General features: G+C 39.2%; 1 protein-coding gene across 1 annotated transcript in view; it reads right to left on the minus strand.

Annotated features, from left to right (window-relative positions):
* The window catches only part of LOC129778994 (uncharacterized), an 86,319-nt gene that overhangs the window by 23,949 nt on the left and 45,947 nt on the right, over window positions 1-16,423 (minus strand). Inside the window, exon 2 of the mRNA XM_055786223.1 lies at window positions 4,248-4,421. Within this exon, the coding sequence (XP_055642198.1) occupies window positions 4,248-4,421 (174 nt within the window). The remainder of the gene's footprint in view (window positions 1-4,247; window positions 4,422-16,423) is intronic.

The raw sequence follows: 16,423 nt of genomic DNA on the forward strand, positions 1-16,423 counted from the left end.
AAAATATTTCAGATATTTCTAATTTATTCGCGAATCCAAATCTGGAATCCTAATCAGAATTTGTAATAAGAATCTGAATATAGAGCCCAAATCTATGTTCTATGTTCATATGTTCCTTGAGATGTTGATTTAGATTCTGGATTCAAATTTGGGTGCTATATTCAGATTATAATTACGAATTATGTGGAGACGATCTGGCGTAGTGGTAACATCCGTACCTCAAACGCTAAGGGTCACGAGTTCAATTCTCACTCCCGACATTCTTCCAAAAATGGAAGTAGAAGTGTGACGAACCACCTAAATGTGTTGAAAGTCACTAAAACATAGAAAAAAAAATTACGACTTATGATTATGATTCCATACTTGGATGCGAGAATCAGTTTTCGAACTACGATTTTTAAGTTCAGGCACCAGAATATTCTAATCTAATTGCACATTCAGATGCCGGATAGCAAGATTTATATATTTTGGCCTTAAACTTTTGATCCGTATACAAAATTCCGATTTCAGTTTCGAATCTTGGTGTCAAATATCGTATTCCGAACACAGATTTATAATCAGGTGTCAGATTTTAAACTTCAAATATTGAATTCAGATTCAGCGTTGTATTTCGATTTCTTAATTCTAAGTTTAAAGCCACATTTTTTGACGTGAGACTACGTCTAACCGGAGTATATGGGGGGTAAAATGAAAACCTAAACACAGAACATGCAGGAAAAAATGAAAGATTCCGAATGCTTATAACTCGAACATTTCTTGCTGGATCGGAAAGATGTTTGCATCAAATGATAGAGAATATTTCTACGTTTCTATCGCAATTAATAGAATGTTATTTTTCATTAGATAATCAATTGAATAACTGTAAAATGTAAAGCGTTATCTAAATGCCCTAACTGCCTCATTTTGATTGGCCCGATCTACGGTTTCCCACAGCCATCAAAACCAAGTAGCCTTGGGGAAATCGGCATTGTAAATACATGAAAGTATGGTGACCTTTGTTCTCACCGAAATGGGTTCCCTAACACAGACTTCAAAACCAAGCAGCGATGGAGAGATCGGCATTGCAAATACATGAAAGTCGAGGGTATTTTTGTTTCGACTGAAATGTGTTTCCCTAACAAAGACTTGAAATACATGGATCTTAAGGAAATTGTCATTGCAAATACATGCAAATCGGGGGCATTTTTGTTCCGACTGAAATGTATTTCCCTAACACAGACTTCAAATCCATGGAGCGTGGGGAAATCGGCATTGCAAATACATGAAAGTCGGGGGTATTTTTGTTCCGGCTGAAATGTGTTTCCCCAACACAGAACCTAGGTGTTTGAGGAAATTGGCATTGCAAATTCGTGCAAGTTGGGAGCCTTTTTGTTCCGACTGAAATGTGTTTGCCTAACACAGACTTCAAAACCAAGATGTCTAGGGAAATCGGCTCAGCAAATAAATGCAAACTGCGGGTACTTTTTCGCTTGCCTTTGTGCAAATGCCTGAAGTTCATCAAATCAAGCAAATTCGCGATTCGAGAAATACGTACACTTGAGAGATGTAAACTTCAGAAGGAAACGAAAAATAAAATAATCGTTTGATAATTCTTCCGTTCACATATTTTTTCCTAGGCATCATATCAAATGTAAAAGGACTGTCATTAAATTTACTTGTAACGAAGAACATAACCTATCACAATGCATGAATTGACCTTATATAGAATTATACAATATTTTTACTCACAAAGCATATATTGATTTCAATTGAATTCGGGAATTGTTTCATTCTATTAAAAATTCAATCAATACAAACGAATGATTGCTACACTAAGGTAGTCCCACGTCAACCTTGCGGTTATGTCATAGATATAACCCACCCATTTTTCATACTCTGAATTCAGTTTAGATTTTGATTTCAAATTTTTAATTTTTAATTTCAGATATCAGATATCAATATTTCCGAATTCAGATTCTTCATTCGGATATTAATTTAGATACTGGAATCCAATATAGCCTCTTTATTCGGATTACACTTACGGATTTTGATCATGACTGCAGATTTGGATTCGAATATCGAATTCTGAATTTGGATTTTAAATTCAAGCTCCAGATTACGTGTTCAAAGTGAGGTTCCAGATTTCGGATTGAAGATTCCGATTCAAAGTTTAGGTATGAAAATGCTTAGGCGAATCCTGATTATAGATTTCAGTTATAGATAAGTTAAAATTATGGACCCGAATTTAGCTTCACTATCTGATTTCGATTTCCAGATTCCATTTCATATTCAGAATCAGGTATCAGATTTTAATCACCAGATTTCGGACCCATACTACCCATTCAAGTTTCACTGTTGCATTCCTATTTCTGCAACATCCATTTCTAGTTATAACGATAACGATTTTCTGGAAAATGAAATTTGAGGATCTGGGAATCTGTGATTCAAACCCAGACTCTGAGACTACGTACCTGAATCTAGAATATTTAGATTCAGTTCCTTTTCTAGTTGTTGTCAGTCCTCATACAAATATAAAAATTCTCCAGTAGCCGAAAAGTATCATATTCTCCGACTGTCCAGTTGGTTGTTACGGTCGCTAATACAATTTAAACCATAAAACATTCACTTCAAAATGAGAAAACTTGGAGCACAAATAAAAAAAGAATGTTAGAAACAGTCTCAGTCACTGTTGACAGTAACAAACAATTCAGGCGAATGGATTACATGATTTGGTTTCTATTGATCGATCTGTCGTTCAGCAGAGATAATAGATGCTGATAGGCTGATAAGTTGATTGACAACATTTCAAGAAGTTATAAATAGAACAATTTTTGGCATCCCATTCTAATTCAAAACCAGTATTTATTGTTTCGAAGTCCTTCCAATACGCCTTCCGACTAGATTTTTCTGCTAACTTGAACATGTTGTTGGCTGTTTCATCAAGGGTTCTTCTTCTTCAATGGCACTAACGTTCCTAGAGGAACTTCGCCGTCTCAACGTAGTATTACTTGCGTCATTTTTATTAGTACTTAGTTGCGATTTCTATGCCAAATAACACGCCTTGAATGCATTCTGAGTGGCAAGCTCTAGAATACGCGTGATCACAGTGCAAGTCGGAGGAAATTTCTTTGGCGAAAAATTCCCCCGACCAGAACGGGCATCGAACCCGAACACCCGGCATGTTAGTTATGACGCTAACCACTCGGCCACGGGAGCACATCAAGGGTTCTCAGGTTTCAAACTATGTGTCGCATCCGCCATAGGCGGTTTACGATGGTACGGACGGTTCACCGACCGTTCCAAACCTCGGCCAACCTTGGCTACTAGAGCGTCGGCACCGGAAATAAAACTTTCGGTTTCGAGCCGCAAAAGCAAACAAACAGCAGAAAAAAAGCGAAATCAACTCGGCACTCGGCACTTTTCCTCCTCGGTTATTTGGGCCGCACCGGATTCTTTTTGCTGCGATGCGTTTCAGCCTGGGAAATTGATCGTGATAAGACGGCGCTACCTTGCCTGCCGGAGATGCGCGGCACGCAGTTTTTAATTTCGAGCCTCCACCATCTTAACAGAGTTGGAGATGGCAAGAGAAGCAAAACCACAATAAAAACAAAAACGCAAACTTGCGGAGAGATTTAATTAGCAATATGTTGCAATTACGGTTGCGAGGGGTTGAATGCAACCCGAGTGCACGCACATACATACACGAGTGCGCCTCGTCAGCCAGCTGAGTGCCAGTTACGACAAATGGGTGTTTTTAATTAAAATATTGTGCGCAAATAAAAGAGATTGACTAATGCAAGCTGGGTGCAATGTTGCGAAGCTAATAGAGGCATATGAGAAAGAGGAGCGGAATCCATTGTCGTGATTCGAGGCTACTGAAGAACGGTGGAGCTCTCATAACCTACAACAGTTACGTGTGTGTACACCTCTTGGGATTCATCTTCAATTGTCTAGTTCTTTCTTCTTATTCAGCTCTTTTCTGCACCAAAATTCTTAAAACAATGGGGCGAACATGAAGGCTTAATTTTTGCAGTCGCGTGATTTGTCGTCATTTTTCAGGTCGTTGTCTGAACAAGGCAACACGGGCGCTTGAGTGTCCTTCCGTAATTGCTACGGGAGGGGCGGGGGAAACTTCATTAAGCGCGCGAGTGTTTTTCTGGAGCTCGCTCCGCAATCAGCTGCTCCATTGTGAGTGCGCCCTCTCGTAGGACAATTAGCGAGGACTTTAGAATAATTGACAGATACTTTCGGGAAGTGATGCTGCTTACCTGTGGTATGGTTTCGTTCAGGCTGGAATAGCTCGATGCCCGGGAATGGCTGCGAAGATGTTCGTTCAGTGGCTCAGGACTTCCGCAGAGCGACGAGGCGCAGGAGGTCGACGACCGCATCGAGAGCGAGTCCGACCGACTGCGCATTGGTGAGATCTGCACGTGTTTCAGCATCTGCAATTGAAAGGGAGAGGGGAAAACGAATGCCAACATTAGTTGCGGCTTCAAGTTCGGAAACGATGCGCTTCGGTACAGGAGACACAGACAGCTGCTTGTGGTGGAATATTTATTGGAATTGGTTGCACTTGCGACCGAGTTTATATCGTGCCGCGATAACAGGTTTCCAGGTGGCATCTGCGCATCGCACATATTGGTCTAATTGACCAATTACGCGGCACCGGATCGCTGTGCGCTCTCTATCGCACCCTCAAACGGGCTGGTGGATGGTTCACATGACCTGCATGAGCGGAACGCATTGTGCGCCTTGAATTGGAGGAAATTTGAAAATTCCACAATGCAAAGTTCCCGCGCGACTTTTGATGACCTCTCCAACTCCTCTCCACCGTTCAAGAAATCATCAAGTATCCCCCCACTTACGCACTCCAACTCGACAACCATCCAGTCAAGAACCACCTGCGGTGTGAACAACAACAAAAAGAGCGTTGAATGAACCATTACGACGGCTCTTCACTTAAGGGCTTCTGTACAGGTCAAATTCGAAAAACTGGGATCCAAACGTGAATAGTTCTCAACATCCAGCGGAATGACGTTAATTAATCTTGAAAAAAAAAGAACCAAGCAACATGCTCCCATCGAGTGATCTTTCCGGATTAGATTAGCTTAAATCGCATAGAACCCGCGCAGTTCGAACCCAGAGAACCTTGGATTCCCACATGTTCTTCACTGATTTTAAATGTTATTTCGATTTGTTTTCGTCTCTTTTTTCCTGTGTTTCTATCTGACATTCCCCAACACTGCTCCCCGCTGATGATGGCCTCTGGCCACTGGGAGATGGATGCCGGATTCGTCCGGAATTGGCGGCGTGTGATTTATCCGTTGACGTTCGGTGGTTTTCAATTTTGTTTTGTTTTGGTAGTGGTTTCCTGTAAACAAGTTTCCGGCATTCGGGGAATGCCGGCGCTCTATCGAGACCGTTATTGAACCGTGAGGCAGCAGGAAACCGTTTGGGCCGATTTTGCCGCCCAAATTAATGTAATGAATAGTTAAGCAGTGAAGTTGAGAGATTAGACCTAGGAGATAGGGTTTCGATGTACGATTAATCGGAGAGATGAATAGATGATTTTTTTTAAATACATTTAATCATTTTGTCAACCAGGGGCAAAATATAGTGCAAGTAAAGTAACCCTACGAATAATCCTTCGAACGGTGATTGGTAGGCCCCTCCTATGATATTTGGAAGCTAAATGAATTTGTAACATATTCACGTTATTCTCAATTTGTTATAGTGGAAAACGCGCTGTAATCCAAGAATGATTCATTTGCGTATCCGTAATATGGTGTCCCAAGGACGAATTAAAGCTTATTACAGCTTATTATATGGTGGCTGTCGGTGGAATTTACATTCACTTGTGCAGAACGGACTCGTGTATTGAGGACGAAGCGTTACGCGTTATGTTAAAAAATCGATAACGAACCATCAGAAAAATACAGCCATCAGGCTTCAATCGAACCGTTCTTTGAAGGACTGAAGAACATCATTTGAAAATCAAGCCGACCATGAAGTTGCTGTTCATCAGCAAAACTAGCCAAACGTAAATACTGAAGTTTACTCAGGGCTACGCAGATCGACAGTTAGATTCTCGGAAAAAATACTCTATGACAACGAACATTCACATCGAGATTTTTGAGTGTCTTTTTAAAGGCTATAATTTGGTGAAAAACCAACACAAAAGTATAGGATCTACATTATTTCAAAGATGCAAGTTTCTAGTTAGAGAAAGCTGTTATTGAAAGCAAACTTATAATCAAAAATTCTAGAATTATCACCACACAACCATCGTATTCGTCTGATATACGCCCGATTGACAGTATAATTCTTCTAAAACACAAACTATCACATCGAGACTGATGACAATTTTCGAAAAAAGATATAGAATAACAATTGCGGTGAGAGTGAAATGAATTCCGGAAAATGTATTTGGAAACGAAACGAATATTTTTTTTTTAATCTGAAGCCGATTCTTTAATTTGGAACGGACAATAAATATTCATAAAATAACAGCTAACATAACTCAAATTCTTGACATTAATCTACGGAAAAATAATATTCAACAAGTGATAATTCTGTTTCTTTCTGTCAATTAACTGTTTTAATTTGTAAAAATCCAACTGTGAACTGCCAAAATAGGCTCCAAACATTTATCAACGTAACTTGAATTTAACGACTTAAGAATGTTACTTAGACTAACCGAGAAGACGATATACAGAACTATTTTTGAAACCATATGTAATCCATATTACAAGTTCCATTTTCGTTTTTTGGGTTTTTTTGCGAACATTATTCCCAACATGTCGTTAACAGAAAAATATATAATTCTTGGCAGAAAAGATGCTTTTTATTGTGTTACAGCGTCGAACGCACAAATAAAACCACCTGTTAGAATTCAAAAATGTTAAAATGTTTGTAGGTATAGAGCAGACTTCTCACTCTCTCAGACTGAATGTCATCTTGGAATTGTACCCAATAAATCACAAATGATGCCAAGCAGGGATTGAACCAAGGCCGGCTTGTTTGTAAGATTGTTCCACATAACTACTGTACCAGTATTGGTGAATAGCACATTTAATGATACTTTTAAGCTCATTTAAAGTAATGTATGCAGATGTCAAAAAATGTAACAAATATTCATTTGGGGATGTAGTACCAGCTGCATTGACCTAGAATCCAAACTGCAGCCTGACCGGTTCTTCTGGTTGGCCCAGCTGGTGTTACTTTATTTCAAACTATTTTGAATGTGTAACTATAACGAAAAACTAAAACATCATTGTATAATTATGCCAAACCAAAAAAACAGGACCCACTTTTATTAAATAGATATAGCAAATACAGCATTCGTTCTACGGACAATGTGGATACAGAAAATATTGCGACTCCGCCCGTTTTCAATTTTTCAAGTATAAAGAAGCTCGTCGTGATTTCACAGCATTCACGATTCATCAGTTATCCAGCTAGCGACCAGAGCGCAACGAGGTTTTCTAAACGACCTCACTCATGGCCGAGAGTTTGGCTATGTTTTATAATTCAAACCATGATTATCATAATTCAAGGCATAGTCTCACTCCAGCTTGCATACATCAGTCTTGCTCAATGCTGATGTCAGACATAGCTGTTTTTTCTCGATAAAAAATGATGAATGGAAGATAGTTATCACACACAGAGTGAAGTTATTTTGTTCGATTCCATGCTGTTTGGTGGAGAGCGCTTCTATATTTTTGCAAAACATCAATTCTGCATATGTACGGGAGTGTAAATTTGAAATTTCGAAAAAGAGTTCGTCGCATTCGGAGTTTCAGGATTTGTGCGTTCATACATATCTCTTTGCCGGTTGAGAAAAGTTGTATGAGAATCACTTGTGAAGGATAAAATGTGTATGAGTAATGTTTGTTGATTATTGACCCAATTTTCTTCTGTAATTTTAGAAACGTGTTGGGATTTATTGGTGTAATGAGAATTATATATCGAATTATAGAAGCTTCCCCAGAATCTCGGACTTTCTCAGTTCATCCACCTTTAGCCTTAAGAAAATCCGATTTGGAAAACTATACTAACAATCACTTTAGGGGATTGTTTAGAATTTTTGTAATTTTTTAGAAACCTGGCTTAGAATTTTAGCGGGAAACATTTCAAAGAGCAAAGAGCAAAGAGCAAAGAGCAAAGAGCAAAGAGCAAAGAGCAAAGAGCTAGAAACAGGAACAGGAACAGGAACAGGAACAGGAACAGGAACAGGAACAGGAACAGGAACAGGAGCAGGAACAGGAACAGGAATAGAATTGTTTTTAAAATTGAATTGTAAATTGTAAAAAAGATTGAAAATATCAAGTGTTTCAGAAAGAAAATTTCGGTTTTTTTTCCTTTTGATGGAAATGAAAAAGGGGTTTGTGTATTTCGTATCAATAGTTATAAAATTATATATATATATATATATATATATATATATATATATATATATATATATATATATATATATATATATATATATATATATATATATATATATATATATATATATCACCACTCTTCAAAAGCTTCCAGAATCATCCACTGCTGCGCCCTCAACCCCCGGTTTTTGATTGAGACATTAGAAATACAAAAAAAAATTGTCACCGTAGGAAAAAAAATCACCAATGACATGACTGCTTCTAAACTGCTCGATCTTTCTAATAGATCCGTTGATTACCTTGAAACTTGTTATGTGTATACAGATTTGAACTTCCATCGTGTTGCAGTGAAGTTCTACTTGATCCAACATTCATCAATACCATCATAATCGAAGAGAAGACATCGATGTGTGATTACGACACGTAATCCAAACATCAAGCGAGTGAATTTGTACGAGCATTGTGCGATGAGACGAGCCAGAAGAACATATTATTTTTAAACTATTTCTATTGTTCTGAAAGATCTCGGAAACATCTATAATGCTAACTGTAAGATCAATTTATGGCAGCATATGAAATCGTGTTAAGTTCTACACGATTAACAGTTGAGGTGTAAAGTTGATTGAGGAAAAATTAGTCCGCAGCAGGTAATATGTCCACCGATTCACTGAACAAATAAAAATTAAGAATGAAATCAATCATCAGTCGTCAAAAAGGCAATAAAGACGAACAGTTGCTACTAAGACATTTTTTTATTACTCTGTCTATTTCATGCTAGGAAAAAAATACGGAAAGTTTCCATGACCAATTGCCGTCACACATTCAATAACATTTTTATGATTGCCACAATCCCTGCATTTATTAATGTGAACCCTTACTTTCAATTTACCATATGAGTGAAAATTTTTGATTGAGGTCCACAGCACCAAACTCCAATAGGCCCACGCTTGTTCCCATACCCAGCACACATCCGGTGAGATATTCCCGGGGAAAGCCTCTTTACATTCATAACACACACGCACACACACATACACTGCACAGCACATCCGAGGGGGAGTCACAACATAGCGGCAACACTTCCTGCGTGCGAGCGCGCTCCGTACAACACACTCATGTAACGGAATGTAAACATAAACAAAACACCGGAATTGTCTGCACTCGCAGTAGACAGCAGGGGGTAACAAAAAATGGGAGAACAAAAAATCATAAATTCAATCAATCCTGCTCAATGATTTGATTATGCTCGCCGTCATGGTTGTTGTCGTTGTTGTTCTATTACGCGGCACCCTACGGATCAACCAAAGCGGGAGTGTATACTTCCACTGGAGGAACAGTACCGCTTCCGGTATGGTACTGTATTTCCCAGCGCCGCGCTATGTTTTGCTTTGTGCTCTTTTTATGTTAATTTCATTGTAAACAACCATTATGCTACCGGCGGGGGAAACAAAACAAAAAAAAAAGTTTTCGGGAATCGCTGCTGCTGGTGCCATTGGCGAGTTCAGGCGGTGACAGGAAGCTGGCACTCCGGATGTCGGGACCGAGCGTTCGTTTTGAAGTCTAATTCCATTTTTTTTCATCTCTCGCTCCCCAGAAAGCAAGTGTAATAAACAATTGACATAAATATCAATATCCAGAGTGTCGTTAGAACTCCGGCGGGGTAATGAAAGCTAACGCAGAAATGCTCTGTAGGATTCTGGTCTTAATTGCCGACAATCGCTGATAACCCTTTCCGGCGGATTCTTCCCGGCCAATTTAGAATGGTTCTTGTTTTTATTGTCAACTTGCGTGAGCCATTTCCTTCCAGCGAAAATTGACAAGCCCGGGGGAGACCCCAGTGAAGGGACGGCATAAATTCTTGCATTCTCTCTTTGGACCGTTCGTTCGTTCTACCGGCGGCGCACGCCATAGCAGGTCCATCTCAGCTGAACGTACGGAAACTGGTTATGAGATGTAACATCTCAATGTGCGCATGGAATGCCCTGCCGCGCGCGGGTACGTGACTTTGCAAGGCCAGTGCCGCAGTCGCCACCACCGCCGTATCAACGGGATCGACGGGTTATTATGCACTTTTGTCATCCTCTGTGGCCTGTGGCGTAACTGCGTAACAGTTGGACACCAATTAGCTTCATTTGCCTTCCGGAGCCGGTAACCGGTAAGACGGGACGCGAATTTGCAACCACACAGACAGGATTTAAAACCGGTTCGGGAGAATCTGCTCGTGGCCATCTCCCGGTGACCTGGAATGTGCGATGTGCGCTGTAGTGCTTCCGGCATTGGATGGGGGGATAAAAACGTAATATATGAACTTTTTTCATTTATGCCCTCTCTAAATCGCAAACACATGCCCCGTTTGAGTTCTGGCCTCTCGCATAATATTATGCACGATTCATTTCCCGTTGAGTGTTTGCTGTCGAAACTTTTGCCCCCGAAAAATGCGGGCAAATATGCATCTATCCAAACGGATTCCCATGGCGATAGCGGCTGGAACTCGCGGATGTCAACGATTCGAATGGCAAAAGCTGATACCAAAAATGGCCGGTCAGCCTCAATGTTTACGTTGTCATTGAACGACGGAGGAAAAATCACTGTCATGCACCCTGGTGGAATTCGATTCCGTATTAGTATCTCTGACAGCAACAGTCGCACTTTATGAAAATATTTACGGTGGTTTCGCATAGTTCAACGCGTCATTACATAACATAACCTATTCGGGGTTCTAACCACATCGGGCATGACATCAGTGTTGTCATCAACGATAGAACAGAGCTAATATTTCATCATTACATAGTTCGCTCAAATAAACTACGGATGCTTAAGCCAGAACTGATGCGTGTTTTAATTGAAAGCCATATACGATACTAATTAAATGGGCATCCAAACAGAGTTAGCTAGAGGCACCCTTACCCCCCTTGACGACTAAGTTGTTTCACAGTTTTAAATTCAATGTTTTGAATCGTCAACTTTCTTTGTGCTTAGAAACAGAGCGAATTACCCTGATGCTCTCTCACTCGCTCTCATATGCTTGAGGGTTATTAAAAATACAATCTACATCGATGTTCATAAATATTTGTCATATACATGCGTCTTAAAAACATTCTTAATTCGTAATGTCTTCTTATGTTGAAGCTAGTTTTAAATGACCATTTGTGTAGGTAATAGATAAAAAATAGCAAATTTTTGCCAATGGTAGTAAAATAATATAACTTTCAGAAAGCGGGAAGTGGGTTATAGCTGTAGTATATCCGCAAGGTTGACGTAAGACTATCGTTGATTTAGTGATCATTTGTTTGAAGTTGAGTCTGAATCCATTCTGAATGAATGAATAAATGAATATTTGGGGGATACCAATATTGGATACGAAAATATCCTACTGATGGGGAAGAATAATCTTCAGAAACTTTCCTGCTAATTGAACTTGATTGAAAAATCACAAAACCAAATGTATTTGGTCGCAGTATTGTATGGATAGAAAACGTTAAAATAAACTCTTTCGCTTGAATGCAATTTTCAATTCCAAGGAGCCGGCAGATTATTTTGCAGCAACGATAACAGCTTTCCAGAATCTTCTCGATGCCGGATAACAACCAAATGAAAAGAGTAGCGCGTGTATGTGTGCTGCACCGATGCCTCAAGCGGAACCGTTTTTCGATGCTGATACTTTCTTGGTCGCTATTTCAGTGGCATCACTCTCCTCCTGATGGATTTCCAAGTTTTTGGATCAAAAAGTAACAAGTATGTAAGGGGTAAACATTTTATCTTTCGAATGAAGTGTTTATCATACCATTTCGTTCAGTTGTATAGGAGCTATGAACGCTCAAGATCTCGGTCTCCGGCGTAATGCTTTTGTTTTCGAAACTTTCATTTTACATTCCGGTATTCCGGAATGTAATATATTGTTGTAATATTTAAAATAAACGATATTGTTCTCGATGTTTCCGCTTCCGCTCTCGATGTAAAAACCGCTTTATTTATGTTTTTTCAAGAACTCGAACAACAAATACGTCACGGGGACTGTAACTTTGGAGAAGTTTCCCGGGCAGCGATGCTGTTCTTCGTTAAATTGTAATATTTCCTGGAATACGCTTCTAGTTATTAGGTTGTCCAGCAAATATGTGTGCGCAACTGATGATAATCGAATCGACACGCTGATGAAGAATAATCCACGACACATTAATCAGCAGGTTTCTTACAAGTATCTATGCTCTGATTTTGTTGAAAATTCAAACATTTCAGCCAGCTTGCGTCGGTTTACGATAGAAGATGTCCGAGATTTGATTCGCATGTGATGTTTTGCTATAACTTAAATATTGTGTTTTATAACGTGATCACAACGTAAATGGATTTTGGAAGAAAACAAACAAACAGAAATTCAAATAATTTTGTTGTTCCCCAAAGCCGTTCAACGAATTGAGAGCAAACCGTTGCTATTAATTAAGTTTACATTTTCGTAATGTAAAAACATAAGAAAGGGGCATAGAAACAAGCATAAAATTGAATTTAGTCACAAATGAACTATTTTTTCGATGATTTTTTTCAAGAAATGGATAAATTTCCAACAGGGGGAGGGGTATAGAAAATGTCCATGCTTGTCCACGAAGGGGAAGGGGGGTATCTGAAATCGTATTTTTTCTGTCCACGTGGTATGTGCCCTTTTTTCTGATATCAATGAAATCATGAAATTAAATCGATAAGAATATATCCGGTGCCCTCAAGCCACCCCAAAGTCAGGAATAGGCTAATAAAACTAGTTAAATTCCCCAGTCAATTTTGTCATACTGAGTCGGTATCTTTATTGTAGCTTCGTTTAGAAAGATAGGAGCAATTACCAACTTTTTATTTCAATCAATATATAAATCAATACATTAAATTCAATGCTTGCAAGTCGATGCAAGTTCACTCACTCTCTACACACACAGAAAAATAATCAATAAAAATGACAAATTTTATGGTAAACACATTCTTTCGTTCGATTTGCGTGTAGACCTCGGGAAAATTTCGTTTCGAATGGTGGTTTACATTTGCTATAAAGCAGATAAAAATCATTCCATTTTTTAAAGCATAATTGAGAAAAAACGTTACATAATCCGAACTGTACAAGTCCGATAAGAAACTATACTTGTAATTTTGTAATGACTGAAGAGTATTCGTCCAATCATCCCATCATCGTATGTTTTGGAGCGAAAAAATACGAACGATTCGATAATGATAACTCATTTTACACACTAACGAGGTATGGTAATGTGGTAATGAGTTCTCAATTCAGGAAGTGCGTGAATTCGCTCATTGAAAGATGTTGATAAGTATTTTCTGATTCACATCATTTTCATAAAGAAGACACATTTTTTCATCGAATATAATAACTTTATTACTAGCAAACATCTTTCCATTATCCAATCGCCAAATCACCAAAATTATATCAAGGTAGTTATCTATGTTCGATGCTCTTACACTAGATTATAGTTATACTACTGATGATGTAGGATAAATGTCGTTTTTTGTGTTTTTAAAAGCAATCATTGTTATCGATTATTATGGTTTACCATAAAGAGTTAGTTCTAAATACCCACCATTTACATCATCGATGTGAATTGCCTCATTGCTATTTGCCAAGAATTATGCATGATTTTTAACAAGTTTTGAAGCATTTATGCACTTGTCACTGCACTATTTCTCGGGCCATTATTCGGACAGAAAAATATGTACTAAAGGTGTACTAAACTGTTTTGAAAAAAATCTGAAATGATGTCAAAGAAAAATGAGCTCTGGTTCTGTTGTAGTAACTGGGAAAGCAGGAGATCGGGTCGAGAGCATTCAATTTATCGGTAGCCCGATAGCCGATATCATCAGATGACAGATCAAGAACACAAGGGCGAGTTTAGGAAATACAAAGAAGAACGAACCAGATCAGTCACCGGATTAAAATCCGGTTCATAAATTTAAAAATTTGGGCTACTTTAACAAGTGAGGGAACAAAAAAAAATTCGTCAATTGAGGCCTGAAGTACATATTTCGGGTCTGGTAATCATAAAACTGGATCCCTTATGCTGAGCTCCACGAACGTTACCATCAGATGCCAATATCAACTCATTTTCAGGATCTAAGGTAGTGGTGGATTAGCCTGTAAACAGGCATTGAACTGAATTCCGCATAGACATCGCAGCAAAGGCAGATCCCGATCTCCCAGGCGCCTCAGCATTTACAACAAGATCGATAAAGTCAACTCAAATTTGATATGGACGTAGGTCAATGCGAGAGTTTCGAATTCACCATCCTGGACCACCTTCTGACGATAATACTATGCTCTCGGCTTAGAGCACACCAATCTTAAGTTGATCATCAATGGTCTACATACATTATTGGAGAGGTTTGAGGCACAAAACATTTGGTTTGAGAAGCATTTCTACTAGATCTCAAAAATGAAGAAAAGTATGTCTTGCAATTTTACCAAACTTCCCTAAGACGTATTGATTCCTTGCGTGTAGGATCATATGGACTAATTTACCTTTCAACAAACTAGCGATTCGTGTTTGATGCCTTACGAGAATAAGGTTTCAAAGAACGGACACCACTGAACTTGAACGGTTAGCTTTAAGAGCAATAAGTATGTCGCAAACCAGAGTTGCCGCAATGAGATCTGTTTCAGAAGACATACCGTTTCGGATTCAAGTCATGCAAAGTAAAAAAATCCAACCCCAGTTATAATCATAATTATGGAATTCAGTAGAAAACATTTGATTTGGCGAACCATTTGTACTTGTGGAAGGGAAGCTATGGTCTTCCATGGCCATAGGCACAACAAACAAGGAAATTTGACAGAAGAATTAAAAACGGCTTTGTCTTTCACAAAAAGCCACGATGATATTCCTCTGTACAGGCCTGACTTGATGTAAATTCAGTTTATTAATAAATTCCATCAATTCCAATAATTCCCCTGAGTTACGACCAACGAAATGATATTGGTCCCTGTAACCCAAATATTTCAAACAAATCAATTGTAATCAATCGACCGTGAATACGAGCGAAAAATATCTGGGATGTCTGAAATGATCCTGGGATCTCCAGACGTAATTTGGCGATAAGGTTTACTGCGGCGCACAGTTCGGCAAATTTGTATGTGAGAAGGAATTTGTACCGTGCCAGCAAACATTTTGTTGTGGATTCGTATCCTCGTAACTATTATTGAGTTTAATTCATTGGAGGAAAAAACCGTCCGTTTTTAGTGGATAATTTTACGAACAAATACTGCGGCTAAAAAATGCATCAAACGTTATGAAAATCTGCATTGGACGAATTAGTTGACTGATTTAATTTCGGTTTATTAAATCATACTTCACGAAGGATTTCGTTTTGGGTTTTTTTTTTGGTTAAACTGTTCTCGCCTGAATAACACATAGAAATCTTTATGACGAATACTTCTGCCCTACGGTGTACACATCTCAGCATCAAAATGCAAAAGCCATTGTTTGGGCACTTCGGCGCGGCGCTGGATTCAGTTAATTTGAATTCCTCATGTTTATTTACCCACCCACCTCCATCTCCACCACCTACCGGCTCGAAGAAGAACTATGACCGGCGGAAATCTTCTCCGCGAAGACGCTAGAAAACTCATCGTCCCCCATTGTCTCACCGGGAGAATCGGCTGGTGTGATATACCTGCGGGCTTGGGCCCAGGTTCAGACTCGCGGGGGGTTTGCATCATCACTCGCTTTATTCGCCCTCTATGGGCGAATAAAGCTTCCGCCATTTTCGTCGGGCGTTGCGTTGCGTTCGAAGCATCCAAAAAATTAGTGTTGTCATCGGTTGTTGTTCAACGATTTTTCCCAGCGGCTCAACCTGCTGGAAAACAATGAGTTAATGGCCCTGGGGAGCGCGAGTTGTTGCGCTTCGAGGTAGTAGTTGTTGTTGCAGTTGATCTCGTAACCTCGACAGTTTGAAAGCTTCTGAATTATTAATAGCAGAGCTACCCGTTGTAGTTTTGAACAAGACGCCCGGCTGAACTTTGTCTTCTTTTTTTTTTTGTTCGGTGTTGCTATTTTGTTTCGTCGTTGTGCACTCTG

This window comes from Toxorhynchites rutilus, chromosome 3 (genome assembly GCF_029784135.1).
Source record: "Toxorhynchites rutilus septentrionalis strain SRP chromosome 3, ASM2978413v1, whole genome shotgun sequence".
Classification (NCBI taxonomy): Eukaryota; Metazoa; Arthropoda; class Insecta; order Diptera; family Culicidae; genus Toxorhynchites; species Toxorhynchites rutilus.